Source organism: Coenobita brevimanus, chromosome 13 (assembly GCF_032717465.1).
Source record: "Coenobita brevimanus isolate Jiangsu-jjx chromosome 13, ASM3271746v2, whole genome shotgun sequence".
NCBI lineage: Eukaryota > Metazoa > Arthropoda > Malacostraca > Decapoda > Coenobitidae > Coenobita > Coenobita brevimanus.
Window position 1 is genome coordinate 29,885,486 of NC_136966.1, and position 18,724 is coordinate 29,904,209.

General features: G+C 40.5%; 1 protein-coding gene across 1 annotated transcript in view; it reads left to right on the top strand.

Annotated features, from left to right (window-relative positions):
* LOC145415349 (uncharacterized) overlaps positions 1-18,724 on the top strand; it is a 185,705-nt gene that overhangs the window by 33,560 nt on the left and 133,421 nt on the right. Inside the window, exon 2 of the mRNA XM_080284638.1 lies at positions 11,053-11,369. Coding sequence (XP_080140764.1) covers positions 11,053-11,369 — 317 coding nt within the window. The remainder of the gene's footprint in view (positions 1-11,052; positions 11,370-18,724) is intronic.

Below are 18,724 nucleotides of genomic sequence, written 5' to 3' on the forward strand. Positions count from 1 at the left end.
CTTTCTCTAAATCCATGAATGCCTAAAACACATCCTTGCCTTTCGCTAAATACTTTTCACACACTTGTCTCACAGCAAACACCTGATCCACACATTCCCTCCCTCTCCTAAAGCCACTCTGCTCATCACCAATTACTCCCTCAGTACCCTCTCTAACTCTCATAATATACACTCTACCATACACCTTACCTACAACACTCAACAGACTTATACCCCTAAAGCTAGTACATTCATACCTATCACCCTTGCCTTTATACAATGGGACCACACAAGTACTTGCCCAGTCAATTGGCACCATACCTTTCACAAAGCACACATTCAACAATCTTACTAACCAGTCAACAATAGTCACTCCACCGCCCTTCAGGCATTCCACAGAACACCCATCCATACCTGCAGCTTTCCCTGTTTTCATCTCCTTTACTGCCTTCTCCACTTCCTCCTTCGTGATCAAAGAATCATTCAACTCTCCCAACATCAACATCATCATCATCATCATCATCCGGGCCTCCTTTCCCGCCCTAGGGCAGGGTGAGAAGAAGCAATGTCCAGACAACCCAAATTTGCCCAATCCAATGGGCCACGGTTCCATTCACTCATCTTTCAAGCCCCCGGAATCCTGGCTCTATCGGATCAAAAAACATTCACCACGTTCTGTTGCTTCATATAAACGTATCCGATTGAGTCAATCCGGACGCTGCTACGTTAAAAAGGGTGCCAAATCCCTGATCATGCACTTCTCCTCACTGCATTCATCCACCCAGCTCGATCTCTTGCCAGTTCCCTAGCCTCACTTGCTTCCAAACCTCTCTTCCTTACACACTCGTCCACCATATCTCTCCACCTTCTCCTTGGCCTACCTCCTTCAAATTCGCTCAGATATACCCATTTCACCACTCTATTGTTATCCATTCTCTCCACATGACCATACCATGTCAGTACACTCTCTTCGATTCTGGTGTCCATCGACTTCCTTACGCCATGTCTTTCACGAATCACATTATTTCGTGTTCTATGCACCCTCTGTAATCCACATACATTCCTTAGCAGTCCCATCCCCACTGCTCATAATCTTGACTTTTCATTTTCATGCCACACCATAGTCTCACATCCATTTGTTAAAGTAGGTATTAACACTCCTTCATGTAAGCCTCGTGCAGCTGCAACACTCAAGCCTCTGTTTATCAAGGCCTTCATTGCACCAGCTACTTTCTTCCCTGTGTCACTCTACTTTCCTCTTCTTTTGCACATCTTCCTCTCTTTTCTATCACTGTACCCAGGTATTTGAACTCTCTCATCATTTCCAGTCTCTGTCAGTTCACTGTAACATCGCACTGGGAGTCACCTTCTCTCTCAGTAAGCATCAGTTTACTCTTTTCTACATTTGCTCTCAAGGCACGACGCTCACAGACCTTATCAAAACTCTGCACTAGCCTACCAATTTCTAGTCCGGTACTTCCAAGCAGTACTGCATCATCAGCATACAACAAATTTGAGATATTCCATCCATAACCATTCATTACCAACGTCATCCCTCTCCATTACTCGTGTTTTTACTTCTCTTATCACTCCATCCATATATATATTGAACAACCATGGGGACATCACACAACCTCGTTGCCCGCCCACACACCGATCGTGAACCATTCACATAGATGACCTTATATATGCTTCACTACCATCATAAAAATTTGAAGGCACCTAGCAGCTTACCATCTTTTTTTTTTTTTTTTAATGCGAGGAAGAAGGAACCAAAGGCTGAGCCCGCAAAACATTCCTTCCAAGAAGAAAAAAAAAAACAATACAAAAGAGAGCCAAATTCAAGATCCATTCGTTTCGAGATGCCTGGACACACTGCGTTTGAAAGACTAGAGATCATAGGAAGTAGGAAATACAGACAGAGGGAGACAGTTCCAGAGTTGACTTATTGCCCAGATGAAGGACTGGAAGTAATGGTTTACTCTTGCATTAGAGAGCTGGACAAAAAAAGATGGGAGTTTGTTGCTAGACGGGTGAAGGGATGCAAGCAAACACTTCAGAGGAACAGTCACCATTGAAGTAGCGATACAAAAGAGATAAAGAGGCAACAGTGCTGCAAAGGGAGCCAGTAAGAGGAAGAGGGTTGATGAGACGAATAGTCTTTGATTCCACCCTATTGAAAAGAGCTATATGTGAGGAGCTTCCCCACACATGATAGTTGTACTCTAAACAGGGGCGAATAAAACCTGTGTATAAAGTCAACAACTGTGCAGGGGTAAAGAAGGCACAGAGTCGGCTTAGCACACCTAATCTCTTGGAAGCAGATTTTACAGGAGATGCAATATGATAATTCCAAGACAAGTCCCGTGTGAATGAAACCCCAAGCATGTTCATGGATGATGCAGGATTGAGCTGGATATTATTAAACATTAGTGGGTACTCCTGTGGAAGATTTTGACCGTACATGCGCAAAACTTTCCACTATCCTTCTCTGTCCACTTTGTCGTATGCTTTTTCCAGATCTGTGAATCCATAAACACATGGTCCTTCTCACAAGCCTTCTCAGCTATCAGTCTCACTGATTTTATTTGATCCACACAACCTCTGCTACTCCTAAAGCCACCTTGTTCATCACCCACTAGGACTTCTGATCCCACTCTTACTTTCTCTATAATAATTCTTCTATCTATCTATCTATTGCCAGACGCCTCAATCCCGTTTGGGGTGGCCACAAACAAATCGCCTCCAAGTCGCCCTGTCCCCCGCCATTTCACTGCCCTGCTCCCAACTCACACACCCCTCTCTCATATACCTCTCCACCCCATCCCTCCATCTCATCCTCGGCCTCCCCCTCCCTCTTCCCCCCTCCACCTCACTCACATACATTCTCTTCGTCAGTCTTTCACCCTCCATCCTCTCCACATGGCCAAACCACCTCAGTGTGTTCCTCATAACGCTTCCTATCACATCCACATCAACACCACAACGCTTCTTTATATTCTCATTCGTCAGCCTGTCTCTCCATGTGACTCCACAGCCTCCTCTTAAATAACTCATTTCCACTGCTCTCACTCTTGACTTGTGTCCTTCCAACAACGTCCAAGCTTCACTTCCATGCGTTAGAGTTGGTATCACATTACTGTCATATAGTAACTTTTTCACTTCCATGCTCACTTCCCTCTTTCTTATCACTGCTTTCAAAGAACCAGCAACCTTTCTTCCCTGCTGTACCCTTTCAAGCACTTCACCCTCCAAACCTCCATCCATACTCATCACACTACCCAAGTAATTAAACGTACTCACATTTTCCAATTCCTCACCATCCAACCTCGCTGTACATTCACTAACTTCACCTCTCTCAAAGACCATCACTTTACTCTTCCCTACATTCACCTTTAGATTTCGTTTCTTACACACTCTCCCAAACTCATCCACCAAGCCTTGCAGCTCCCCTTCGTCTTCACTCAACAAAACAGTATCATCTGCAAACAACAGTACAGGGAGTTTCCAGACACTATCCTCTCTCACCAGGGCCACTCCAACATCCACTACCCTACCTTGTACCTCTTTTATTATCCCATCCACTCAATAAAATTATGCCACGATAATACTTGGACTCACTTCGCTTACTTTTATTTTTGTACAGGCGTACAATCACGACCTTTTTCCACTCTGCAGGCACAGTTTCACTTATCCATGCCTTCTTACATATCTCCAACAAGCATTTCATTCCTCTATCACCACTACACTTTAGCATCGCTACATGCACCTCATCAACCTCAGCTGCTTTCCCATTTTTCAGCCACTTCACAGCACTCTTCATCTGTGCGAGTGTCACGTCTCCTGGTACTGCATTCCTTCTCTGCACAAACCCGAAAGCAATCATGTTTACAGCCACTCTGCTTTCTTTATTCCCATTCTTCAGGCTTTCAAAATATTCTTTCCATCTGGTCCTTACCTCATCCCCGTGGGTTAATAATCTACCACTTACTATACATGCTTCACACTATCACATTTCTTTCTGCTTTCACTTCTCAATTGTGTGTGTGTGTGTGTGTGTGTTTGGACAGAACGATCGTCTGAGATGTGCACTGTTGAATCTTAAGGGAAATTTCTGTGAGGAACACTGATGGGTTGAGAAATGCGAGAACTGAGTTGTTCATGCACAAGAACAAAAAAATCGTCCATCTCAATCAGAAACGAGAATGAAATCAGAAATCAGGTGTGTCAGAGCCTCATCTCGTAACTCATGAAGTAACTGCTCTGATGGAAACAGTGAAAATCAATGGAAATGTGAAGAGTAAATAGTTCATGAGTGGACTGGTTAGGTGACAGGAAAGAACTTTAAGAAACACAGACTTTATCACTTTCAGAAGAACATTGGCCGTTTACAACAGCTACTATAAAATAACAAGAAAGGAAGCTAGAGACGGAGACATAGACAGAAAGAGAGAAACCTTAAAAGGGCAGTTTGGAATTTGATTATCTGTGCCAAAGTTGGTCGAAGTTGTGCAAAAGTTGGATGTAAAGTGTACCCTTATGCACGCTTCACTACCTTTGGAAAAGCTCTTAACGGCATTCACCAGTTTACCGTCTATACCAAAATCTTCCATAATCCTTCCTATTTAGGTTGTCATACGTTTTTCCCTGTTTCATAAATGACATTATTACCTTACAGCCCTTTTCATCAGTTTTCTCCACTATGTTATCATCACACCAGAACACCATCCTTAAAAAATATTGTCCTTAATTCCCATGTAACTACTCTCAGAAGGATGGTAGTATAATGAGCCTTGGAACTCTTACTGACTCGATCTGACGAACACCACATGTTAACACCATTTCAGAATACCACATTTTAACAATAGTATTAGTTCCCATATAACCACCCTACATAGGCAAGTAGTATGGCGAGGTTAGGGACTCCTACTGACCCTCGAACAATCAGACTTTAACATCTCACGTAGATCGCATACGAACACCATGCCAGAGCACCAAATTTTGAGAATGATGTCCTTAATTCTTATATAATAACCGTATGTAACGAGGTAGTATGGTGAAGCTAGGGCCTCCTACCACCGTCATTACAACCAAACACAATCATTTCTCGAGCACCATATCATAACGCCATATTTAAAGGCAGTGTCCTTAATTCTCATATAACCACTTTAGGTAGGAGGATAATAGGGTGATTCTAGGGTCTCCTACTGACCCTATGTACAGTAAATAGTAATGTCTCATTTATACACTGACTGGGCAGGTTGTAAGATTTTAGTATAGTCAAAAAGTTTGAATGAGTAAAAAAAGTAACTGGATCCACTTTGATTTCTGGCACACCTGAGAACAATGCAGACATGAGCTCTGGTCATTTGAAGTATGGTAAATTGCTAAGAGATTTAATTATTGACAATACCCCCAGACCCATCCTGGTTCCATAGGCTTGCAGTGTTTTTGGATGTAACTCCAGCCGAGGTGAGGTGAGGTAAGGTCGTGTCAGGTTAGGTTCCTCTTTTTTCCATGTATCCCACTCTGATACAGGTGTATATTGAAATCCTCCACCCTCATGCCTATGTGTCACTGTATGATAATATACGAAAACAGGCCTGTTTACAGTCTCTGATTTCATTTCTTCTGTGGTAATTCGAGATTTGAAATATATACAGTTCCCTTCAGTCATCTCTTGGCTAGATTTTCAGAATACCAGCCGAGAGATAACTATAGGAAATTTTAGAATTGGTAATTGTCTTTTTTTTTTTTTTTTTTTTTTTTTAGCTGTTCCAGCAAGAGGAAGTCGGATTCATGGTACCTGGGGCCATGCACCAGCTCTGTAGATGTCTAAAGTTATTTATTCTTGAAAATCTTGATGTTTCGTGGCCAGTTCACCCTAACACAGAAAGAGAAAAAGGGACTCAGAAATGTGCGTGTTTTTGCAGTACTTGTTTATCTGAAGACTTGGATATTAGATCCCCTAGCAGCCAGTGCTCCATACAACAACTTCCTGCTGCTGAATTCACTTCTGGAATACACCACAATCAACCATGCAATGTCAAAGGCTACAGCACAGAATTTTTGTAATGACTTGTGATAGCTGTCACTGGAACTAGTTGGACTGGCCCTATTTGACACCCAAATAAATTACTTCAACAAAGTGCTGATGGTGAGTGCCATTAAAAACATGAAGTTCACCAGGTCCATGAAAAACGAATCAACGTCAATTTACATTCATTCAGGGAAGAGACTCTTGAAGACTTTGTCTTGGTCAAGAGTATGACTCTGTTTGAAGTCGATCCAGACATGTGAGAGACACGGGAAGATTTCCAGGAAGCTGCAAAGACTGCCCGCGTCATCAAAGTGATCATGTTAAACATGGCGTTGCTCTGAATCAGGAATACAGTGGCCTTTTGACAAAAGACGAGTCACAGCTTCAGTTCTTATTACAAATTATTGAACAACACCAGCAGCTTTATCCACGCAGCAAGAAACAGATATTGATTTGTCCCTGTGAACTACAGTACACTGATTTTGTTGCATTTCTGCAACCTCTGAGACATGTATGTGACAAACTGTTGATGAGCATTAATATCAACATAAGCAATTAGGCATGTTACATAACGATAAGAAAAGTGTTTTTCCGCGTTTTTGTTAACAGATATTATGTTTGTATTCTTTGTGATGATTAAGCTGCCTGTAAATATTAAACCAGAAGGTTTAAACATTTTTGCAAATGTTTTTAGCTAAAGTGGAACATTTTTAAGGGGTATAACCTATATAAAAAAAAAATCATGTTTTAAGCTCCACCCTATATATCGCTAACATGTTTGTTTTTTCTTGGTACCGCCTCTCTTTCATGACTAACATCCCCTCCCCTCTGTCACTAACACTGCCGTAAGTACAAGGATATTAATGGAAGCCATATGCATATAAAGTACTTCAGGAACAAAGTATTAACCGCATTATTGGCATAATGGAGGCATACTGGAGTCCATTAAGTAAAAACACATATACCCTCTGAAGTTGGTGAGAAAGTTAATACACAGATACAAATTAAAATATCTGATAGAACGGTACACCTTATTTACTCCTTTATATATGATGATATATTATCGTCCACTTTTAGTAAGGCAAGTAGATACATTTTGTTGCGTGTGTGTGTGTGTGTGTGTGTGTGTGTGTGTGTGTGTGTTCTGGCAAAACGTCTCGAAAAGTTGTGGACGAGTTTTCATCAAACCTTCAGGAAATAACAACTATGAGGATGTACAGAATCCTCTTACTTTTGGTGATAATTAGTTCAAAGACGACCGAATGGCAGCCGTCAAATATTTTTCTCTCCAACAAGGAGAGTGTATTTTCACTCCTGTTGATATGTTTGTTTGTTTGTTTTATAGCAGATAAAATCAAAAACTAACAGAGAGATTTGGACTAAATTTGGTGGGTAGATAGCCCATGTCCCAGGGAAAAATCGATTAACTTTTGGGACCGACCTGGATCGTATTACAGATTCTGAATCCGGAAAATCCTTTTGTGAAACCCTAATTAATGATGAGAAAACCTGACCGATTATGAAGAGTGCTCTGGAAATTACCTTGCCCATGTCGGAGAGATGAGATCCACTGAGTGCCCCTCCAGTTTAATATAGACAGGCTTTTTGTGAAATGCAGTGACTGAATTCCGTATAGTTCTGCGGATTTTCTTCAGATTTGGTTCGTACTCGTTGGTAACTTGCACCATAGCCTGTGGGGGGCCGTGACTGAATTGGTAGAGAGGCGGCCCCCAGTCCTAATGGACCCATGATCGACTCCCAGCAGGGGCAGGGAACATCTTAACGATTTGAATTTCATAAAATCAGACTTTACTGATCTACCAGAAGACCCGCCGACATGTAAAAATACCCCCGCTAATGCCAGTACACCAGACCTTTATGAGACAGCTCTACTATTCATTATAGACGTTGGGTGTAAGCGCCGCTGTGGTGACATGTGACGACATGAATGTTTTATTTATATATATATATATATATATATATATATATATATATATATATATATATATATATATATATATCTTGTAAATAAATACAAGTATATGTATAGTGTGTGTGTGTGTGTGTGTGTGTGTGTGTGTGTGTGTGTGTGTGATCAGGTTGATGGAGTTAATACCAGAAAATGAAGTAAATTAACATACTTTTGAAGCTTATTTTTCGAGCAAAATTTACTGGTCACATCAATGTTCAAAATAGGACGCTGCTTAGGCTTCATCCCACGCATCATTTATAACACCAGTAAAGTACTCAAGTACCCATAGAAATATTCCGTGAATGTAATTCGTTGTGCAGTATTTCCCTGAATCGCGTGAGCAACTCCGGGGAATTTTAAAAAATGCATAGTTTCTTCATGTGAATTTCCATGCTTGTATCGTATGTTCATTTCTGTGTCATTATATTTTTTGTTTCGTGAATTCACTCCTTTTCGCAGTCACAAAAAATATACTGAACTGCATCTGAATGTGCAACTTCAGGATTGCATATGACAGAGATAACAGCAATGAAAGTTACATAAAGAGCCTAAACTATAAAAAGGGAAAGAATCATGACCTAAAGAAGTACTTCTTAGAAATTGCTTGAGAAAAGGAGCTTAGAGGACAAGATTTAAATGCTATATATGAAAAATTCTGTGAACTTTATGAAACAGGAGTCCAGAAGTGCATCCCACAGCACAAAGAAGCACAGAAGACAATAAAGAAATGGTTCAATACAGAATGTAAAAAAAAAAAAAGAGAGAGAGAGAGATTTGTTGTGGAATAGATACAGAAGACACAATAGTGAAAGGGCATATAATAATTACAATCAGGCAAGAAACGATTATACAAGAATAAGGAGGGAAGCCCAAAAACAGTTTGAGGAGGATATCATAAATAAAAGCAGTGATCAACTGAAGCTATTTTACAGCTACATCAGAAGCAAAACCAAAGTAAAAGATAAAATACAATCCATTACGGACCATGGAATCAGCTATACATAAGAGAAGGATATTTGTGAAGCACTAAACAAGAACTTCCAATCAGTTTTTACAGAGGAAAAAAATTTTGAGAGGGATTATGTGGAACATGCATGCCTACACATACTACCAGATATAAAAACATCAGAAAGAGAAATACAGGAGGAGCTAAGTGAATTAGACAAAGCAAAAGCAAATGGTCCTGATGAAATTTCATGTTGGGTGCTATGTGAATGTGCAAAGGAGTTAAATAAACCATTATTTTTAATTTTCAAGAAATCCTTGAGTTAAGGTAAACTACCTGATATCTGGAAGAAAGCAAACATTGTTCCCTTATTCAAGAAAGGGAATAGACAAAATCCACTTAACTACCGACCAGTATCACTAACCAGTGTTGTAAGCAAGGTATTAGAAAAGCTTATAAGAAAAGCTTGGGTAAATCATCTAGAAAAACACAGTATGATAACAGAAAGACAGTTTGGTTTCAGAAAAGGAAAATCATGTGTTACTATTCTGTTGAGCTACTATGACAGAGTAACAGACACATTACAGGAAAGAGAAGGATGGGTGGACAGTATCTATTTAGATTTCAAGAAAGCATTTGACACAGTACCACACCAAAGACTTTTATGGAAACTGTACCATCAAGGAGGAATTCGAGGCAAACTGTACTGTTGGATGCAAGATTTTCTCATGAAAAGAAAAATGAGAACAGAACTAAGGGGAAATTACTCATCATGGAAAGAAGTGACTAGTAGAGTACCACAGGCTCAGTGCTGGCACCAATCATGTTTTTAGTGTATATAAATGATATAGACAGTAACACTGGAAATGAAAGCTATCTAAATATGTTTGCAGATGATGCAAAAATACAAAGGAGAATTACTAACACAGACTCTTGTAAAGAGCTACAAGGAGAATTAAATAAACTTCATGAATAGAGTAATACATGGCAAATGGAATTCAATGTGGACAAGTGTCATGTAATCAAGTTTGGTAAAAGTGGAAAAAGACCTGGTTGGGATTATATGTTAGGAAATAAAACCCTACACACATCAGAAAGAGAGAAGGACCTATGTGTGATTGTCAATAACAGACTATCTCCAGTGGACCACATCAGTGAGAAGGTACGGAACATGTATACACTGCTTGCAAATATGAGAATAGCGTTTACATACATAAATGAAGACTTGCTATGAAAGATAAAAACATCATTCATCAGACCAACCCTGGAGTATGCATCAGTAGTCTGGAGTCCTCATCTCAAAAAACATAGACAAGATTGAAAAAGTTCAGAGGGCCGCTACAAGATGGGTACCAAGCTTAAGGGATCTAAGCCATGAAGAAAGACTAGATAAACTGAATTTACCAACACTACAGGAAAAGAGGTGACATGATTATGCTATATAAATGCATATCAGGGAAGGAGAAAATAGACATAAATGATTACTTAACGTATGGGGAAGCATCAGCAAGAGGACACTGCAAAAAATTGCATAAAAAGAGAGGTGATAGAGACGTAGGGAAATTTAGTTTCCCAAATAGAGCAATTGATCAGTGGAATGCACTACCTAATGAAACAGTGTGTGCCAAAACAATTCACAAATTTAAGGATATGTACGATAAACATGGTTTAAGACACGGGACAGTACGAGCTTGACTCATTCCTGTAAAGATACAATTAGGTAAGAACAATTAGGGAAGAACACTCTCACGTATTTTTTAATCCAACTTACAAATGCAGTAGATAAGTATCCATAGGCTTTCATAGCTTTTCAGTCCATCTTATTGTTTTAATAGTTAAATGACTGTGTGTGTGTGTGTGTGTGTGTGTGTGTGTGTGTGTGTGTGTGTGTGTGTGTGTGTGTGTGTGTGTGTGTGTGCAGAAGGAAAACTCAGAGACTTTAGCACTTTGTTTTCCCCCCTACTTATGAACTCCAGGAAATCAAGAGTATTCTGTCTGACATCGCGAAATTAATTGAGCTTGATCATGGAAATTCTTTTGTGTTACTTTCTTAGGGGTCAATTTTAATCTTTCATACTTTCTTTGTACACTGAAACGCCCATTTTTCTAACCTAGGAGCGGTTGTTCGTGCAGAGGAGACCAGGAGAGAGAGAACACTTTTCAGCAGCAAGAGGGTTCCATTGGTTCAAAACACAGCTGTGCAACAAAACGAATGGAGTAGAGTGGAAGATGAAGAAGGAGAGAGGAGGCTGAAAGAGGAAGTAATGAGAGAAGAGGAGAGGAGAGGAGAAGAAGAAGAGGACGAAGTAGAGGTCAGAATGGTGCTCCCAGAGACGAACCTGGAAAACAACACGGTGACAGAGGTGTTCTGTAGCGAAGGGGAAATAGCACTCCTTCCCTGTAAGTTCCCACAGCTGTCCACACTACACCAGGTGAGTAGGGGGAGAGGAGGGTAAGTGAGGGAACAACAGGGGAGAGAAAAGGGATCCGTGATATGAAAGGTGTGTGTCTGAGGTAGGGATAGGGGGTAGAGGGAAGATGCGGGTAGAAGGGGTAGGTGTAGAGGTATGGGGAATGGCGGAGGGGGGGGGGACTAGGAGTGTGTGGAAAAAGAAGGAACAGGAGTAAGAGGAAGGAAGGAGGACAAGGGTTTTCGAGGCAACAGATACAAAGGGCAGGGGACGACAAAGGGAGGAGAACAGGGACAGGGGGAAGAAGTAGGTGCACGTATAGGGGAGAGAAGAAAAAGAGTGAGAGGGATGGGGCTTGTGGAAAGAAAATGCAGGAGTAGCGGGGATAGATAAGTGTGTGTGTGTGTGTGTATGTGTGTGTGTGTGTGTGTGTGTGTGTGTGTGTGTGTGTGAGGACTGAGGGAAAGGCGTGTGAGTCGTTAGATGCCGGAGGTAAGGGGACGGCTTGAGTGGAGTTGACAAGTGAGGGGAGAGTGATGGATTACAGAACAGATGATTTGGAGGGTGTATGTGTGGGGAGAGTGAAAGAGGAAGGTCTGGAGTAGACACAGGGGATAGATGATGGCCAAGTGGTAGAATAGTGGACATTTGACCGAAACTACCTTAGATCGATCTCAGGTATTGGCGAAAACATCTTGAGGAATCAAATTTGGTTATTTTTAAATAACAGAACAGAGGTAGGAAAAATAAATTAATTAAAAAAATCCATACACCAGTATGCAAGTGCCCTCCATTCATAAATAAAATCTGTAAGAGTTGGCCTTGAACAGCCATAGGTTGAATTTTGGGAGGAAACCAATTTGGGGAAGCGAGTTCCAAAGAGAATTCTTTTATTCCCTGAACGGCAGTTCGAGGAATGAAAGAATTCTGATTGGCGGAAGTTCTGCAATATGGCAGTGTGACAGACCATTCATTAGTGTTACCAAACGCCCGCATAGCGTGGGAGAAGGCATGGAGAGGTGGCACAATGGATGCAATTTTGTTAGAGCATTTGCCATACGAGTTTCTATAAAATAATGCAAGGGAGGCAACATTCCTTCTTACTTGAAGGGAAGATAGTTCATTTGTAATGGTAGGGTTATTAGTAATTCTATAAGCCTTGTTCTGAATTTTATAAAGTTGTTTTTGTGCTACCTATTCACATCCATTCCACAAGGATGAGCCATATTCCAGCTGAGAGCGCACATGACTTTTATAAATTATAGCTACCCTAACTGCTTGTCAGTGAAGAAGTTACGGACTGTATAATAATCCAAGTTTCTTTGAAGCAGTTTTAACAAGTAATCTAAACAGCATTGAGACTACCTGATCTTCCACATGACTAGAGACATACCACAATAACACAAGTTCTATACGCGGTAGCTAAAGTATATATTCAGTACGATCAAATGATAACAGCCAGTCCTTTAGTACTCTTTTGGAGCAAAGGCTGGCCTGAGACTAGACTACAGTAGACGCAATCATTTAAGCCATAGGAGTAAATATGATGTTGCTGGCAGCAATTACATGACAGAAAAATGTCTGGCCCTCTTTTGGATTGGAACCATAGCAGATTAGCTCATCGCTCTCTTCTGCTCTTTATGAAGCTTTAATTGCATATTTCAAAACCTATAAGAGACTGGGCGAAAGTTGTGGTGGGCGCAGGTTAGTTGGTTTCAGAAAGTCTCGGAAGCTAAGTCTACTAATACCAAGTCGGATCACTTCCACTTAAAATGGGTCCAAGCTGGCGCAGGGGGTGGAGCATCGGAGTGACGTCAGCTTGCACGAAACGCAAGTTCAGTTGATGCCTGACCGTGCTGGTGAGTGGATGTATGCTACGCTCTCCAGATCATGACACATTTTCAGTCCAAAGTGAGGGAAGGGACTGAAATGTGTGAGGGAAGGTATGGGGTGTGAGGGAAGGCGTAAGGGTGTGAGGGAACCTACTGCTATGTTATACGGTTAAACGAATCCGCACTTCTTCCCTTCTCATAAATGTTTAATTTGAGTCTGCCCTTTTGTACATTTTCTGTTACTTAAGCCAACTGACGTCACACACAAGCCACGCCTCCCTGCGCCCTGAGGGAAAGTAAACAGACTTGGCATTAGTAGACTTAGCTCGGAAGTAGATATAACCGTAAGTTCGAACAGGTTATTTAGATTACTCATTATATAACACCATGTTGTATAAGAAGACACTCAAAGAAGTAGTTTTGTCAAATTTATGAAGCTGTTTTTAAAGCGTTATGGTTCATACCTAATGTATGCACAGTACGCTGATATTTGTATTTTGTTCCCGCTGAATCAGGTTACTTTTTGCTAGTGTGAAGACTAAGAATTCCCTTTCCAAATCACTTAGGAATGTACAATATTTACAATGTAGGTAGTTAGACAAGGGGTGGGTTGTTGATGGTGGTACAGGAACAAGGAATGAGGAATATATGAGGCTGCGTGAGAAAGATGAGAAGAAATAGAAATGGTGAGGGGACAAAGAACGTTGCACACACAGGGAGAGCGGGAGAGGAGGCGTGGACGGGGCAATTCAGAAGGAAAAGAAGAGGGAAAAGAAAAAGAGGAGATGGAAGGTTCGGTTCATTCATGCTGCCACCAGAAATTTGATTAAGATACGGAGAGACTTTTCAAACTGGAGAGACTATTTATAGCCTTCCTTCACTACTATGTCTCTTAAGTTGGATAGTCTCGAGGCAGCGGGAATACAACAGGAAAATATATTCTCGGTTTAAAGGGACTTAAAGATGGTTAGAGTGGGTAGTGGACACAGACGGAAGAGGCAAAAGATAGGCTAAATGTGACAAAGTAACTGGGGAAGGCAGATGGGAAAATGTGGTGATTTACTGTGGGGTAGAGTTCTTGGAAAATGAGCAGGTAAAAGAATCGGTAGACAATATTTTCGAAACCTGTTTGCGCTGCGAAGAAGAAATCATAGTTTTCTTGTGAATTCGTTTTAAATGATTTCCCGTCAGTCAGTTTCTTAAGGATTGGTTTGGTGTTATAAACTTACGACAGGATGGTAAAAGTTCACACTCAGGAACTGATACGTGTTTTTATATATTAACCACAATCAGTTTAATATAAACATGATATTGTTACATAATTTTTAAAAGCTATTCATTAGGGTATTTACAATATTTTCAAAATTAAAGACATTCTAAAAATTACGCCTGTTTTGTAACTCCCCGTTTCCTTCTAGTTTTAGGGTATTGCCTGAATATACTGAACTCAGACACCATAAGATTAATGGTAAAAATAAATTATGAAAAGCAATATCAGTGTTGCAACGAACAGCATATTTATTATGTCCGGACGTTTCGACATATTCATCTATGTCATCTCCAGTGGATCTAAAAAAAAAAAAAAAAAAAACTAAGGCATTTAAAATCCTAAAAGAACTTTTTGAGCATGAGCTCATCGTCTATCTATCTATATACCTAGGCTGCTTCCCCCAAGGAAAGGGAGGTAGCCGAGACAGGACGACACACTCCCCATTTACTCATCCATTCAAACACATTCATTCGCATCTTAGCCTCAAAGGGGAGAACGGACAGATCCTCACCGCACCACACCGCACAAGGGTCAACTGCGCAATGCAATCAGTGACATCCGCAGCAGGGCCCGACAGCACAGCTGGATTACCCCTGCCACATCATAACAAACTCATCCCCTTACCCACACCTGACCTGAAATAGCTGATCAGACCAAATGCGGGAGAATATCCCCTCAGGGCTGCATCATCACTTAATCATTCACAATTTCTCTCCATTTATTTCTGTCACACACAGCCACTCTTCCTTGCTCAACAGACATCCCTCTCGCATCCAGCGCTCTCTTCACGCTGTTCATCCATCCTATTCATGGTCTTCCTCTCAGCCTTACACCTCTCACATCAGATCTAGTTATCTTTTTCACCAATCGCTCATTATCCATTCTCTCCATATGCCCAAGCCATCGCAACACCCTCTGCTCAACTCTACCAGCCATCTCCCGAACAACTCCAGTTCTCCTTCCCACTTCATCATTCCGCACTCGATTCATACGGGTCACTCCACACATACTCCTCAGACATCTCATCTCCATTACATTCAAACTTTTCCTCTCTGCTACGCACATATTCCATGTTTCAGCCCCATATAATGCAGTCGGTACCACAACACCCTCATACAGCCTTCTCTTTACATCCATTCTAAGCGAACGACATCTAAACACTTTTTTCATTCCTCCCAGCACCTTTCCTACTTCATTTATTCTAAACTTCATTTCTGCTTCTATTCTTTCATCCACAGCAACATGTGACCCTAGATATTTAAAACACTCTACCTCCTCAACCAACTCGCCATTCAAAACTATATTCATCCCCCTACCATCTACCAACCTCGTACACTTCATCACTTTACTCTTATTCTCATTTACTTTCAATTTCCTCCTTTCACACACCCTTCCAAACTCCTTTACCAACTGTCTCAATCTCTCCTCTGAATCAGCCAGCAGTGCAGTATCATCTGCAAACAGCATCTGGTTCAGATTCCACTCTTCACCATCAACATTCACAAGGCTCAGACCTCCACCTAAAACTCTTGGTGTTGTAAGAAGCTCATCGTACTTACATAAAAAGCAGAAAACGTAGTGTTAAATTACAGTGAGGACTTAACTGCTCAAAATATTCAGAGGAACAGCAGACACTTGTTTAGGTCCGGTTTTCGTTTATAAACATGAATGGATTCTAGTATTCTTAGATTCTTACTAGTACATGAGTCTATTATACATAAATTCTTTGGATCAACAAAAGTATTACAATGATATGAATGTTCCCTTACCGCTGAATGAGGAGTGTCGCTCACAGGGAGACCTGACCTGCTTGACTGACTATGCTCGTCAACCCTTAGCTTGAAAGCTCGTATTGTGCTTCCAATATACCCTGCATGGCAACTAAGGCACTTATATTCATAAACGACTGATGAGCGGAGTGCAGTCAATAATCAGTCTTTATAATGAAAAAATGATTGAATCTTAAGATCATTCTTATGAACAAATCGGAACTTTATTTGAGGATAGAAAATAGAAAAGTTATATTTCAGAGCCCTCTCTATCTTTTCTGATACACTATCAAGAAAAGGTAAAGGAAGATACATTTCCTCCTTACTCACTGTACATACAGGTTGCTTTGGATTGTAAATTTTGGCTAAGAATTTTTTAACGCAGTTATCAAAAAGAGCAGTGCTGAAACCATTGTTAGCAAAAAAAATCCTCAATAATGTAACCTCCTTATGGAATAGGTTGTAGGTAGAAGTTAGGTTAAAAGCTCTATACAAAAGTGTTCTAATTGCATTGACCTTAAAAATAAATGGACAGTAACTAAAAAAGCTAGTACCCAAACCCAAGAAAGTAGGCTTACGATATACAGACATAACCAAAGTGCCATTTAACTTCTGTATCAATAAAACAAGAAAAGGGAGTTTACCTTTAACTTCACATTCCATGGTAAATGTTATATTCTGATGTAATTTATTTAGGTAGTTTCAACCCGCCCCATCTCATCGACGTATGGGTATGTTGCAACATTTTGCATTTGCCAGTCCCGGCGACGTACTGGTACGTCGTGCAATTGCAAGGTCCCTAATTTGCACAATTTTCAATTTGCACGCGTGATTTTTCGTACGTATACACGGGACACCTTCCTCTATTCCTCTACAAGATGCCAAGCAGGGACAATGCCTTACACCGCATAACCTCCCCCTCCCCCCTTCACGCCATTGTCTCGGCAATTCACCTGTTACCAGTGACCTTGCCAGTAAAGACATTCAGGGCCACAGTGATTCCCCAATTGATGACAATGTGTAGGACAAAGTTTACATAGCATTAGAGGAAGAAACAGTCAGAAATAATGATCAGGTAATGTGGCAAAAGAAGGTCAGGTATGGTGATGAGTTAGTGAGTGAAACAATGCTTATAATGCCTATATTACTGTTTGAAAACCAATATACTCTTGTGCTACATATAAATTTGTACCAAGTAAAAAAATAAATACTTTTTATGAGAGGTGTGAAATAGTTACCCTCCCATAGAACTCGTTTTCTTTGGTGCCAGCCTGTTAGAAAACCCAGTCAGGTAAGGAGGTACTTGTACCTGGATCGACTATTTTAAACCTCAGGTGAGCGATTTCTCTATGAATTTTCGATGTTTCTCACCAAAAGCGGAGGTTTTAGCCAAAAAATTTTTTTCGAAAATACCTTGGGATTGGGGGGTGTGAGAGGTGCGAAATAGCTCGGGACATGACGGGTTAAAAAAGTGGAGCATGGCTTTCATCCTGAAATATAAGCAGGGTGTCATCCACATATCTACGATAAAGGATGGGTTTAAAGTATGCAGGACAATTATCCAGCCATTCTTCTCCCAAAAGCGGGGAAAAACATTAGCCATAGTCGGACCCAGAGGCGAGCCCATAGCCATGTAACCGTCTATCTGTTTATACACCTCGTTATTAAATATAACATAGCAGTCCTTAACAAAAACAGAAATCAGGTTCTTGAATAATTTTTTTACTGATACCCATGACTTTGTCCATATCATTAAAAATTAAATTTACACATAAGAAATTCCCCCCTGTAATTTAACACTGTGTTTTCTATTTTTTATGTAAGTATGATGAGCTCATGCTCAAATAGTTCTTTTAGGATTTTAAATACCTTACAGGTCATTATTATTATTTTTTTTTATCTTTTAGATCCACTGAATTTGACATAGATGAATATGCTGAAACGTCTGGACATAATAAATATGCTGTTCGTTGCAAGACTAGTATTGTTTTTCCTGTATAAGTTGCGGTTCCCTCAGAACAAGCCCGTCTCAATAAACTACGAAAAAGTATCAGGGAATAATATTTTTAATGGATTAGCCTTTGTGCTTGCTTCGACTCCAAATTCCGGACGTTAAAGTGAACGACTTTGCCTCCTTTGTGTGGGTATGTACTGGGTGGATGAAGTGTGAGTGAATATTTGTGCACTATGTAACACTGATACTGGGAAGGCTGTGTAGCTTATCATCAAAGCAAGACTCATGTAGCGGCAGCTCGATTGTTTGGTGATATGAGTGTCCTTTTTTTTTTCCTTTTTTTTTATAACCATTAACGTCTGTCAGGTATTATCAAAAGTCATTTTACAACAAAAAGAAGCAATGTTTCATCTGCAAGGTAAAATTCATGCATCAGAATATGTCAAACATGTACTGTCGTTACTCATTCTAGAATTTCTAAAACATGTGTTGCAGGAAAAAAGCAAATGCCTCATAACGAGTGTTCTGTGTCCAGGGAACCTTCCCCCATG